This window comes from Tursiops truncatus, chromosome 2 (genome assembly GCF_011762595.2).
Source record: "Tursiops truncatus isolate mTurTru1 chromosome 2, mTurTru1.mat.Y, whole genome shotgun sequence".
Lineage (NCBI taxonomy): Eukaryota > Metazoa > Chordata > Mammalia > Artiodactyla > Delphinidae > Tursiops > Tursiops truncatus.
This window is the reverse complement of record NC_047035.1, coordinates 47,903,067-47,916,549: the sequence shown is the minus strand read 5'-3', so window position 1 is coordinate 47,916,549 and position 13,483 is coordinate 47,903,067. Positions and strand designations below refer to the sequence as shown.

General features: G+C 40.8%; 1 protein-coding gene across 3 annotated transcripts in view; it reads right to left on the bottom strand.

The window, feature by feature from the left end:
* Nucleotides 1–13,483, bottom strand: part of ERO1A (endoplasmic reticulum oxidoreductase 1 alpha) — a 44,396-nt gene extending 30,913 nt beyond the window's left edge. For 2 of the 3 annotated variants that reach the window (XR_002174073.3, XM_019923871.3), the window contains exons 1-4: nt 12,957–13,483; nt 4,445–4,564; nt 3,552–3,635; nt 1,491–1,529 (exon numbers count right to left, since the gene is read on the bottom strand). Coding sequence is in view for 2 of the 3 variants with exons in the window: in XM_019923871.3 (XP_019779430.1) it covers nt 1,491–1,529; nt 3,552–3,635; nt 4,445–4,564; nt 12,957–13,070 (357 nt within the window). In the remaining variant the exon portion in view is untranslated. The remainder of the gene's footprint in view (nt 1–1,490; nt 1,530–3,551; nt 3,636–4,444; nt 4,565–12,956) is intronic. The other variant, XM_019923873.3, reaches the window with a different exon arrangement.

Below are 13,483 nucleotides of genomic sequence, written 5' to 3'. Positions count from 1 at the left end.
TCTAGATTAAAAGAGACTTAGGAGCAGGAAATGTTCAAGTAGAACCAGAAAATAAAGAAGTGCTATCAAAAGGGAAAAAAAACAGTGATGGGGGTATGTCAAAGGGACACAGGAGCCAACTGAAACAGCTCCCAAGTGTGAAAACTGAAACGATATGAACAACAAAATAAAGGAGTACTAGGTTATAATCCACGATAGAAAATAAATACCCACAAGACAAAGAAATGATTGAACAAATAAGGAAATGGAGGGAAAAGATAACAAATCTCTCACACTGAAGAATTCCAAACAATTTATACCCTCAAGGAGATGAAGCGCTCCTAAAATGTGGGCGGGGCCTAGTAACTTCCTTCCAAAGAATAAAGTATGGAAAGCGCAAAAAAAGAATAAATCTGCAGTGGAGAAAGCTGACAAAAAATACCGCAGCCAGGTGATCAAGGTTAACATTAACAGTGATAAGTCATGTTGATCGTATGTACCCTTGATATAGGATGTGATGAAACGGCACTGTTTCTTTTTTAACCTCTGTGGTCTTCTTTCCAAAAATACATAACCTCAGTCTAATCATGAGAAAAATATCTGACAAATCCCAATTGAGGGACACTCCACAAAATACCTGACCAGTACTCCTCTGAAACACCTTATCGAAAACAAGGAAAGTCTGAGAAACCGTCACAGCCAAGAGGAGCCTAAGGAGACATGACAACTAAATATAATATGGTTTCCAGGATGGGATCCTGGAACAGAAAAAGGACATTAGGTGGAAAACTAAGGGAAATCTGAATGAACTATGGACTTTAATTAGTGATAACATGTCAAAATTAGTTCATTAATTGTAACAAATGCACCATACTAATGTAAGATGTTAATTATAGAGGAAACTGGGTATGGAATATACGGAAAAACTGTACTATCTCTACAATTTTTCTGTAAACCTAAAACTATTATAAATTTTTTAATTTATTTAAGAAGAGAGAGAGAGAGAGACATAGAGACATCAACCAAGCGCAATGTGTGGAATATGTTTGAATCCTGTTTTAAATCAACTATTAAGGCACATATGAAACAACTAGAGAAATTGGAACCCTGATTTTGGTTACGTGGGGCTTTTTTAGTGCTTTTTGTCTTCGAGATGTATATGAAGTATTTGTAAACAAAATGAGTTATCTCAGATTGGCTTTGAAATAACTGGGAGAATGGAATGGGAGGTACAAATGAAACAAGATTGACCACATATTGGTAATTGCTAAAGCTGCGTGATGGGTACACATGTTTTATTTTGTTTTCTCCCCTCTACTTTTACCTTTCAAGCTTTCTTTAATAAAGGGTTAAAGAAAAGAAACAAAAGAATTACAGCCACTGAGTACAAATAACTTTCAAGGGGTTTCACTGCAAAGGGGACCAGAGAAGTGGGGTAGTAGCTGGCAGGGGAAGTGAATTTTTTTAGTTTTTGCTCAATACTAGACACGTTAATAAGTATATGTACATACCTTGTAGCTTGAAGATTTAATTCCATCAGGAACTTCATCCTAAAAAAAATTTTAAATGCTTTTAGATGACATTTATTCTATCTTCTGAAAAAATATTTTAAAGCTCTATGATTTATAAGAAAAATTCACAGAACAAATTACTGAAGTTAACAGGTTATTTTTTAACTGAGAATAGTTAGTCAGTCTTTATGATATTTCTTAAAAGTAAACAAAAAATCCGGGCTTCCCTGGTGGCACAGTGGTTGGAAGTCCGCCTGCCGATGCTAGGGGACAAGGGTTCGTGCCCTGCTCCGGGAGGATCCCGCGTGCCGCGGAGCGGCTGGGCCCGTGAGCCATGGCCGCTGGGCCTGTGCGTCCGGAGCCTGTGCTCCACAGCGGGAGAGACCACAACAGTGAGAGGCCCGCGAACCCAAAAAGGAAAAAAAAAAGTAAACAAAAAATCCAACAAGTTATGCTATGGATTATACACATGTTATATTACAGCACGGAAATGTAAAAATAGCCACTTAGCCATTATTCCTTTTTTTTTTTTTTTTTTGCAGTATGCGGGCCTCTCAGTGTTGTGGCCTCTGCCGTTGCAGAGCACAGGCTCCGGACGCGCAGGCTCAGCGGCCATGGCTCACGGGGCCAGCCGCTCCGCGGCATGTGGGATCTTTCCAGACCGGGGCACGAACCCGCGTCCCCTGAATCGGCAGGTGGACTCTCAACCACTGCGCCACCAGGGAAGCCCGCCATTATTCCTTTTAATGCTCAAATTGTCCCACATTTGGCCACTAGAAGACCCACTAAGTGCTGACCTGTGTCCTTTTTATCTGACCTGTGTCTTATTTATATTACCCCAGTAATCTTTAACAGCACTTTTTGTTTTCTGTTATGACAAGATACTCCAGGTTCATCTTATATATCTCTTGTTCCAGTCTTGGAATCAACCATTTTTTAAGGCGCTTTCCTCTTTCAGAGGAAAATGGTACTAGTTTTTAGTTGTGTGTTGGCCACTTAATAACACAGGACCTATCTGCCTATCCTCAAAGAGATGCTGTGAGTAGAGATAATGATGTATGTGGGAGAGCTCTGTAAATTGCAGGGTCCTATTCTAATGCTAAGTATATTCAGTACATTCCTGAAATAGATTACACCTGCCCAAAGGGAAGGACCCACACAGGGACAATCACTTTATTGTGTACTCTTCTACACTCTGAACTAGGTCAATGTATAGTCTTTTCCTATGACCAGATATTTAGATGGTTTCTAATTTTTTCATATAATAAACTATGCCAAATTTATAGACTGATTTCAGCAGAACTGACATCTTTACAATATTCAGTATTGCTTTATGGCCATCTTTGGACATCTATCTAATTATTTTAGTAGTGAAATTCTTAGCAGAATTGCTAGGTCAAAGGATATGTACCTTTTTTATTGTTTGGATACATTTGCTGAATTGATCTCCAAAAAGACTTAGCCACCAGAGTGCTCATTTCTTATTCCCAGACTAACACTGGATACTGTTTTTCTTTTTCACATTGGCCAATTAATAATGGAAGTGAAAGAACACTGTTCTGATTCACTGTAAAGGGGATAAATAACTGGCCTTTCGACTGACAGAGAGTCCAGCCTCTATGGGCAGCCAATCTGAGAATTCCTAAGTAAAGCCAGTGGTTTTGTCCAGACCCTCCCCAAGGAAGAAAATTAATACATCCACAGAAAAAGGGAGAGATTTTATTTGTACCTCAATTAATTTCATTTTTTTTTAATACCACAAACACAACTTTGGGTAAGACATAAGAAGAAAAACAAATATCAAGCCAAAAGAACTATTAATCTCAGTAATAAATCAAAGGATTATATTAACCACAAAATTTAAATTCTATTATTATGAAGACAGAATAATTCAAAATAGGTTTTATATTTGTAAGTTTAGGTTTTTAATATGTTAATTTTAAACAACATTATATTTAACCTAAGGATTGAAATGTTATTTCAGTTATACTGGCCCCTTTCAAAAGTCACAATTATTCAAAAAAACATGTGACAGTTCTTAAACGTATACACTGTTCTTACCGATTGACAAAGCTTGACAGCACAATCCCTTCTTCCACACTGGCTGATATCATTCCAGAAAGGACACGGCCTTTTCAGGTTTACCTGTAAAATAAAATATTAGAAAAAAGTTATAAAAGAATTTTGAGATTATAACAGACAGATGTGGAATTATGATACTATAACCTGGTCATGTTATCAGCTACAATTATTCTATTTCTTCCACTATCAAATTTCAGTGGTGGTATAAGTGTGTAGCTGGTATGAATAAATTGGTAGACTTGGTTAAAATGACAAACTCTGCTACTAAACAGACTCTGAACAGATGGCAACGGGGAGCCAAAGTAGCTCATGTTATCACTGCTCAACTCACAGTCTTCTTTTTTTTTTCTTTTTCAACTCACAGTCTTTTAATGAAAGTAACAGCTAACAGACAACTGTGAACTCAGATTGTAACTACATACTCCAATGATGAGGTTTTCTAAACTCTTTCAATAGATATCTCAAGATAAAATGTCACAAGTGACTTGTTAGAACAATACAGGTCAGAACAAAGTCATGCTTCTTCTCAAAAATATTTCTCTTTTTAAATTAATTGGAGTAAATCTGATGTTTTAGAATGTTATGAACAACTCATGACTTTGATAACGATATAACAGTTTCTGTTCTGACTTCAATTTGACCAACTAGGTTCTAACTCTACTGTTCAAAACTCAATTACTGAAATTAAAAGTATCCAATGGGTCGTTTTAGAACCATATGGTTCATTCTTGTGAACTGCATTTTCCTAATATAGCCTTGCTCAATTTTAAATAATAAGCGCAATTTTGAAGCTTAGCGATTCCTAAGAAAATGTAATTACCCATTTAAACATTAAGTGTTCCTATACCAAAAAAAAAAATTGTTTTAAATACCTTGTAATATCTAAAGTAGTCGCTTTCCAGGAGTTTTTGAAGTCTTGGGAAAAGCCTGTAGTTATTAAATTTATCAATGGTTTCAACATCACAGGTACAATCATCCAAGTAACCACTAACCTGTTACAAAGAAAATGGAATATTATATCAAAATGTCATAGACGCAACAGGGTTTTTTCCTTACATGGTTATGATAAAAGAGCCCTTTACTCAACCAACCCCTAGCTTCCCTCCTCCCCATAATTTTCTGAGATGGGACATGACCATAATCTAGTGAGGCTATTGCTCTTACTATATACCTATAGGAACACAGTGGATACCTTTTGTAGGGTGGCTGTACTGAGCTCATAATGACACACATACCCCCAAAGAGTTGGTCCCCTGCAGCCACTCTATAACCCTGCTCCCCAAGACTGACCGGGGTTGGGTATCTAAGCCAAAACAAGTCATGGTCCCCTCTCCAGGAATCAGGAATTGAGGCTAAGAAGGAGCAATGTCTCCGTCACTAAACCAGTGAACAAGTAAACTCAGACCATATTCCATCACATGAACCACGTGAGCCAGTTGGCAGAGAGAGGAAAGATTTTTAAAGACACAGAGAAGCAGAGATAGGAGATGGAGAACTTATGCTAGCTGGATTCCCTAGGGTTTGCCTGCTCCCACTTCCACCATCTCTCCTGAAGCCCAGTGGCATTCCCATCCTTGGTTTTTCTGAGACTCTATATTCTTATAATTCAGTTGTCTCTGTCTTTCCTTTATTTTAGTTTCCCACAGGATGTGTAGGTCACAGACTAGCTTGGTGAATGTATAAAAAGAAGTGATATTGAATTTATAAGAGAAACAATAACTCATTATAAGGATCTAACAACCCTCAAATATTGGCCATGACAATTTTTATAGATTTGAAATGGTACTTAGAAATGACTTATCCTTAGCAACACTGAGATAGCAAGTTAACCACAAAGCCAATCCTGATCTTCAAATGCTTAAAACCAATGTCTTAACTGTATTTACTAAATCAAACTATTAAATCATGTTATAATTAGAGGCAATGGGAAATCATATTATAATCAGACATCGTTAACAGTTGTGAAGCTAAAATTCTGAGATGTTTATTTGGGACTAGGCAAACACCTAACAGAATTAATTAAGCAGCGCTTATAAGTAAGTAAAAAATATATTATGATTTTTTTAAACTAAAATTTTTATTTTTTTAATATACAGTATGCTGCAGAAAAGAGATCCTTATACTTTGGTCTGAATATTTACATTATAAACCACTTTGGATTATATTTTAGGGAGAGTTATTGACCATAAAAAAATAATTTTAAAATCTGTTGGTAAGGAAACAAATTAAGAATACTTCATTGAAATACTGAATTTAGGTGTTTTCCTTTTGGAATATGTAAAATCCTACACTATCTTTTAATTTCAGAACATCACAAAACAGTAATGGATATTTTTCACCTAAGAGATAAGAATACTTGAGATGATGACGGCAATATTCAAGAGCTAAGTTTTTTGTTTGTTTGTTTGTTTAGCCAATTTGCCTAGTCTTATTTGTTTTGGACTAAAGAATTCAGTTTCTAGAAATCTGATCTACATATTTTGTCACTGTAATAACTATTTTCATTTCATACGCAAATGTGTCCTTGTTTCCTGTAAAAATTATCTGAGTACATAAGAATCTTAGAGTCCTAATTTTGGGTACCAACAAAACAGAAGTGCTTCTAACCCAGATGATTTGATTTTTCACACCTCTTTCTTTTGAGCCTTCAAAGCAAAACTTCTAAGAACATAAAATAAGCTACTGTTTCTCCTCTTGGACACAAATTATTATACAAAGAACAACAGGCACAAAGGCTGCAAAGGCCAAAGAGACACATGCCAGATAGAGATATTAAATCACAAAAGAAAAAAACACAAAAATCTTAAGAGGAAGGGTTTGAGGCAATCCATTTCTCCCCCCACCCTAGGAATTCATTTTTAAGGTAAAAATCTATCCTCCCCTCTTTTGGAAAGCTGCCCTCAGGTACCACTCACCCCCTGCTCAGTTAACTGTCTCTCGTATGTGTTCCCATGACACTCCACATACTCCTACACAAGAATTACCTCACTGTACTGAATGTATCTATCTCACTCCCACCCACTAGAGTTAAGATCCTTGAGAGCAGGCTCATGTTTGTTCACTTTTGTATTCCCGGTACTGAGCACTGTAGAAAGCACACAGTAGATGCTCAGTAATTATTTGTGGAATGGGTTGGTGAATGAATTAATGAATGCTGTCCATTGTCACTCTCATTCACTGGAGCCCAGCACTGCACTGCCTAATTATAACTGTGTACTTCCATGTCACCTATGGTGGTGCTCAGTGCCAGACCATGCCAACTCAAGGGGCAGGAATGCACTCACAGAGCAAGGAAAGCAAGCAGCAAAGGCAAACAACCCTTTGTGTCCAATATTCTACTGATCTATATCCTAATTTCAAAGGGAATGATAAGAAGCCCCACATCAGAAAGAAATGCAAGATGCCTCCAGAGCAGAGGTGGCTTATAACCTAGAGGCCACAGAGGAAGAGAAGGCAGGACAATGGGAGATTTAAAAATCTCCTGACCCTTACCTTAGAAATTGAGTAGGAGGTATTACCAACGACAATGACAGGCCACAGGGCAGCTAAGGAGGTACAGCAGCGGGTGAAAGAAGTTTCACTGGATGGAAAGAGTCCAGCAAAGGAGAGGCAGGAAGATACTGGGAAATCCAAGCCACCTGACTGTTCAGATAAGCTTGCCAATAGGCAGCAGAACCTGATCCCTGGAAGGGAGTCTGGCAGGTATGATTCCAGGCCCAGTTCTAGAAAGTAGAGAACCAGGCATGTTACCAGAATAGAGTCTCAGGAAAAGTCTAAGGCAGAACTCCAGTTGATGGACCCAGGGCAGAACCTTGGAAACGAAGCAAAGTCCTATTACCTAAACTAAGACCAAAAGACAGGTGCTGATTTATAAGAAGAATGGCTTGATGCTGTACTTCGAAATGTGCTATGGCTGCATAAGTAACCACTACACTATCTCCCAAAGTGAAATAGAACTCTGGCCCTACCATAGGAATCCAAATCTTTTAAAAATGCACCCCCCTCCCCGCCTCTGCAACATACACACAAAGTGCTTGATGAATGCTAAAATTTGAAGCTCGCTGCTCTAGGCTTCAGGTGATGATCAGCTTTGGTTTTGTGGAGGGCCAGACTAATAGGAAGCAATGGAAAGGCCCTTGTTGAGGGTGGTAGATATAAGGACCAAGGTAGGCCTCACACACAATATCACCCAGTTTAAAGTCCTGGTCTCTTAAGAGCTGGAAAGCCTTTGAAGGCCTTCTCTTGCTATCTTCAGAGCAACCCAGCAATCCCCTCCCTCACACACCCTCAAGGGGAGGTAGTGTATAACAGTGGATAGCAGGCAGGCTCTGGAGTCAGGCCTTCTAGGGTGGAATCCCATCTCTGCTACTTATTAGCTGTTGACATTGCCCCTGCTTTTTAACTTCTCTAGGCCTCAATTTCCTATCTGAGTACAAAAATAGAAGTAACAGTAGTTCCCATCTCAAAGAGTTGATATCAAGATAAAACGACCCACAGTAAATGCCCAGTAAATGTTGATCATTACTATTACCCTACCACTGCTTAAATGCTTCCAGTGACAGGGAGCTTGCTATTCCCCCAAAGCAAAAGGCCAGGTTTGCAGTTAAAATTCTCCAAACATTTTACATCTGAAGCTCCAGTGCAACACACAACTAGATAACCAAATGTTAGCTCCATTTTTTCTCCATTGACTCTGATTGGTTTGGACCAAATACCAAAATACAAAAGGCAAGGGAAAAGAAAATACACTGGCCTGCTTGTTCTCTAGTTTTTGGATAGAGGTATCCTTTACTTTGCAATGAAAGACAAAACAAAAAACACTTTCTAAATAGTCTTCCTGTGTCCCAACAACTTCCAGTCCTACCATAGATTTTTTTTTCCAAAGCACTGTAAGAATATATTCCTCATACTTGTACGAAATACCTTTCAAAAGTGCTCAAAATGCGCTTTATTTGGCAAAGAACTGCAGTTGTGCTAAATTTTATTGAGTTTTATGACCATTAGAAAAAAGAAAAAGAACATGAAAAACATTCATTCACTGACAGAGCAGACTGGGACAACTGCTAAAGAAAGAATAGAAACACCAAAAGATTCTATCCTGGCTAGTAGGCACCATTCTAAGAACATGGAATGCTATGAGCTATTTCTTCTTTAAAGTCTTGGTCTTGCTAGAACTTTAAATTGTTGCTAAATGACCCAAAGTATGGCAACCAACGTTAAATACACTTTGGTCCACTTGCTTTGTTCAGAAAAGCCTGGAATGTTGGAAGCATTCACAGTCAATGGACCCCTCTCCAGTATAACCTGTTTCAAAGATCCCTCTGACTAAGTATTAATCCTGGACTTATTTCCACCCACCACTTAGCATATTCTCAAGCGTCTCTTCCATGGCCCAGCCACTCTGACTAACAAAAACTCTTTTTTTTAAACTGACCTAAACAAGACACCCAGACAAGTAAGTCTGCTAAAATACATGAATGCAGAGTGTATCTACAACGCACTCCAAAGGAAAAATAATCCACCTTTGAAGTAGCTATGATGGGTTATGTGAACTACTCCCCTTTCATTAACCTGACGGAGATCTACTGCATTCAAGCAAGTGGATCTGAGGGTTACCAGCATTAGCCATATTAAGAGAGATAAAACATCCTGAGTATAGAAGTTTACAAACTCATCTCTAATTAATTTTAAAAAGATGAAAAAGATGTCCATACTGCCTCCGTATCTGGGCTTCAATATCTCTTCTGAGGTGATTTCTTTAAAATGCATCCTGGGATTCCATGAATTGGAACTTAAGTTCTGTTACATTCGTTCTATCTAATGGTGCATAATGAGGAAATAATTGTCACAAAGGAATAAACTCTGAAATATCTTCATTTACTTGAAGCCCATACCTACTACAATGATATTTTGATTTAAAGAAAGGGTGAGTCCTGATTTATGGGGTTTTTACACAAAACTGTACATGTGTTAGACTTCACAAACTTGTATACCAACAGGGGGGAAAAAGCCAATTTTCTGTGTAAAAAAATTTTTTTTAACAGAATGATACAGGGATTGGGGGAAAGGGAATGTATATAAGGAAGATTTATAAGTTCCAGACAATTGATCACTTACTTTGAGCAACTAAGCTGAAGCACTGTTCTCAAAAGAACTTACAACATATAGTGAAAATGGTTTTAATAGGATGTGATGTCAACTAACAGGCATATGCAATAACTCAGGGGTCCCCAACCCCGGGGCCAAGGACCTCTACCGGTCCGTGGCCTGTTAGGAACTGGGCTGCACAGCAGGAGGTGAGAGGAGGGAGAGCCAGCGAAGCTTCATCTGCTGCCCCTCATCGCTCGCATTACTGCCTGACCATCCTCCCAACCCCCAACCCCGGCCCCGGTCGGTGGAAAAACTGTCTTCCATGAAACCAGTCACTGGGTCCAAAAAGGTTGGGGATCGCTGCAGTAACTGACTAAGTTTAAATATTCATTGGAAGCTGTCAACCCATCTCCAATTAAGAATATACTTCAGCTCCTGTAGTGTTCATATCTTGTATTATAATTTCCCTAACACTTGCTGAGCACCAATTATTTACCAGTCTCCGTACTCTGGAGTGTCAGGAATTGGGACTAAATTGTAACTTTTTATTTTTTGATCTCTCAAAACTTGTTCATAGTAGGCCTCAATAAATGCTTATTGAATTTAGTCTGATTATTTGTAGAGCTTTGTGCATTTTACTTCAATGACTTTCTAAGGTCGAATAACTAACTACATGCTGCTCTGGCTCAAATCACAACCCCTAAGTCAGGCACCCATGCAACAGTGTGGTGAGGGGTGATGGTGTGGTAACTCAAGGCAGAAGTGGTAAGAGGCACAGGCAACAGGAAGAAAGAAAGGGATGTGACTATAAACAAAAAAGAGTCAACAGGACTGTGTGGCCAGTTGGAAACTGCAAATAGAACCAGACAAGATTTGAACTTGTATTTCCAAATCTCAGGTGAAAATTTAGTTTCTAGCAATATTTACTAACTTTTTAAATTTTTTAAAAATACCTAGGATCCCCACCTCTTCCCAAGCCCCAGAGAACATGATGTGCTGAACTGTAAGCTCTTCAGAGCAGGGATTATGCCATAGTTATTTCTGTATTCCAAACTCTCAGATCAATGTACATAGTGTTTATAAATGTTTTTTGAATGAATAATTTGTTCCTCCCCTTATCTTTTCTTTCTCCACTTTTTTCTTTTATCTGTCTCTCCCTCTGTTTCGGTGTGCATGTCAATATGTTTGTCTCCATCTTTCTCTTCATGTCTATTCGTCACAGTCCCCTCCCTCCTTTCCTCCCCTTTCCCCCATCCCTTCTATTACTGAACATAATTAGAACTAAGGTACACGTGTTTCATTTATTGAATTGGAATTGATGGTCTCTGTTTTTAAGTTTATTTAACTAAACCATTTTAAATTTCCCTTAAATTTTTTTTTACTCATTTTATTACTTTTTAATTTGGCTCTGGAAAGAAAAACAGTCACTCTTGTTCTAAAAGAAAAAGAAAGAGGTCTAACAGATTTTTGTGTATTTTAATCTTGAAAATATTGTGAAAGAGTAAAAAAGCCTAACACTAATCAGAAGAAAAAGTAAATGAATATAAAAAACTAAAAGCTCCCCAATTTTAATCAAATATCTAAAATGGTTATGGGGGAGGGGAGTGAACGTTTAAAAGTTCAACATGTACTTTTATTCCATTATCCAAATCTCTAGAATATAGTTGAAAATGTTACAATGGAATCTTTCTGCACTGAATACCTTATTTTTATTTTTTTTTGCGGTACGCGGGTCTCTCACTGTTGTGGCTTCGCCCGTTGCGGAGCACAGGCTCCGGACGCCCAGGCCTGGCGGCCATGGTTCACGGGCCCAGCTGCTCCGGGGCATGTGGGACCTTCGCGGACCGGGGCACGAACCCGTGTCCCCCGCATTGGCAGGCGGACTCTCAACCACTGCGCCACCAGGGAAGCCCTGAATACCTTATTTTTAAGTCCACTTATTTCTAATTTACTTATTTTTAAATGTTTAAACTTTGTGATACATTATATTTGTAAGCAGAAGAAAAATTACCCTTTTTCTTTTAAGTACTTGATTGTATACTGTTTATAATCACTGAAGGTAAAGGAGCTTTTCAATCTCTTAGTTATAAAGCAGCAATTTTCTTTCAATTTCTCTTACACCTTCCCAGCTATCACTCACCCCAACTTCCAAATCACTCAGCAAAAAATAAAATCCAAGAATTTAAAGCAGTGAAAGAGATGACACCTCTTCTCATAATATTTAAATTCTTCTCTCCTCTGTGAAATAGTATTACCCCCCCTACACACATAAAATGTTATTTCTGATAAGTTAATAGTAACGTCTACTTAAAAGGAACAATTTGGATACCCATATCTCAATTTTGTATAAAATGTAATTTTTATCAACAGAAGCCAACCAAAAGGTGACTTTAAGAATAATGATATTACAATATCAGATATTGTGGGCACCAAAAACCTGTAACTTTCTTTGAATTTTTTTCTCAAGGAACCCACATCTCTTACTAACAGAAGGAAATAACCATAATAAGCTTGTAATTAAACTTGTGCACTGAGGACCGTTCTCCCAATTCAGACCAGCAATGTGGATGTCACGGTAAAAGAGTCTCACTACATTCAGGAAAAACAAAGGACACATAGGGCGAGTAGTCACAGGGCAACCGCGGCCCCCAAGACACCAGGCAGTTAGGCTTAGACACAGAAAAGCCACACGAAGGCATTCTCCTGCCTGACAGGGAGATCTGAGGGCAGCCCCCCTGCAAAAGCCTGTCCTGGCCAGAAAGGCCGGAGAAGACATCCAGCACAGGCACAGCCCACACTGTTCCAAGTCAAATTAGAAGTCAGGAAGACCCAGGTTCTGCGAAAATAAAAATACTGAGTGTGACTGTGTGTGTGTGTGTGTGTGTGTGTGTGTGTGTGTGTGTGTGTGTGTGTGTGTGTGTGTGTGTGTCCGCGCGCGCGCACACCTTCCCCGGGCAGGGAAGACCAAAAAAGACTCACAAACCAACTAGGTAGAAACAGCGGTGCACCCACACCTCTCGTCCCACGCCTGATCGGAAGCGGGGGAGGGCGATTCGACGTCGGTTCAGGCTGTTTGGGGCGGGGGGGAGGAAGGGGGGAACCGGTCCACACCAACCCAGGCGAGCTGCAGAGGATTCAGCCCCTGCCAGGGAGCAGAAGCACGGGGGTTCCTTCCGGAAGGGTGGAGAGGCAGAGACGCACCCCCAGCGCCCCACCTGCCCGGGCGCGCGGGACAGAGCGCACGGCGGAGGCAGGGGTCCCGGGACCCGCAGCGCCGCCACGCACACCCCTCACCTGGCAGAAGCACCTCTGCGCCGCCGTCTCCGGGGGCTGCTGCCCGCCGTGGCCCGAGCCCAGCAGCCCCACGGCGCCCAGGAAGCCGATCAGGAAGCCCCAGCGGTGGTCCATAGCCGCTCCGGGCGGTCTTCGCGCCGCGCCTCGGAATCCCCAGCAATCGGGAGCAGGCCGTGAGTCCGCAGATGAAGCCCGCGCGGGCCTGCCCCCGGCCGCGCCCCACCTCCCGGCCGCCTCCCAGGCCCGCCCTCGGCTCTCCAGCCTGTCAGAAGCCGCCACTTCCCGGTGCAGCCTGCGGACGTGCCGGGGACCCCGCGGTGGCAGTCCGGGGCCTGAGGCCCGCTTCCTTCCCCACGCGTGAGGCTGACGCACCAACCCGCTTCGCGGCTCGGCCCCTCCCGGCGCGCCGCGCCCGCCCCCGGCCCCTTTAACTCCCGGGGCCCGGAGACTGGAATGGGCTGTCTACCCCCAGACCCGCGTGGGAGTCGGGGTCCTTCCCGCTCCGAGAGCCGAGCCGGAGCGAAAGC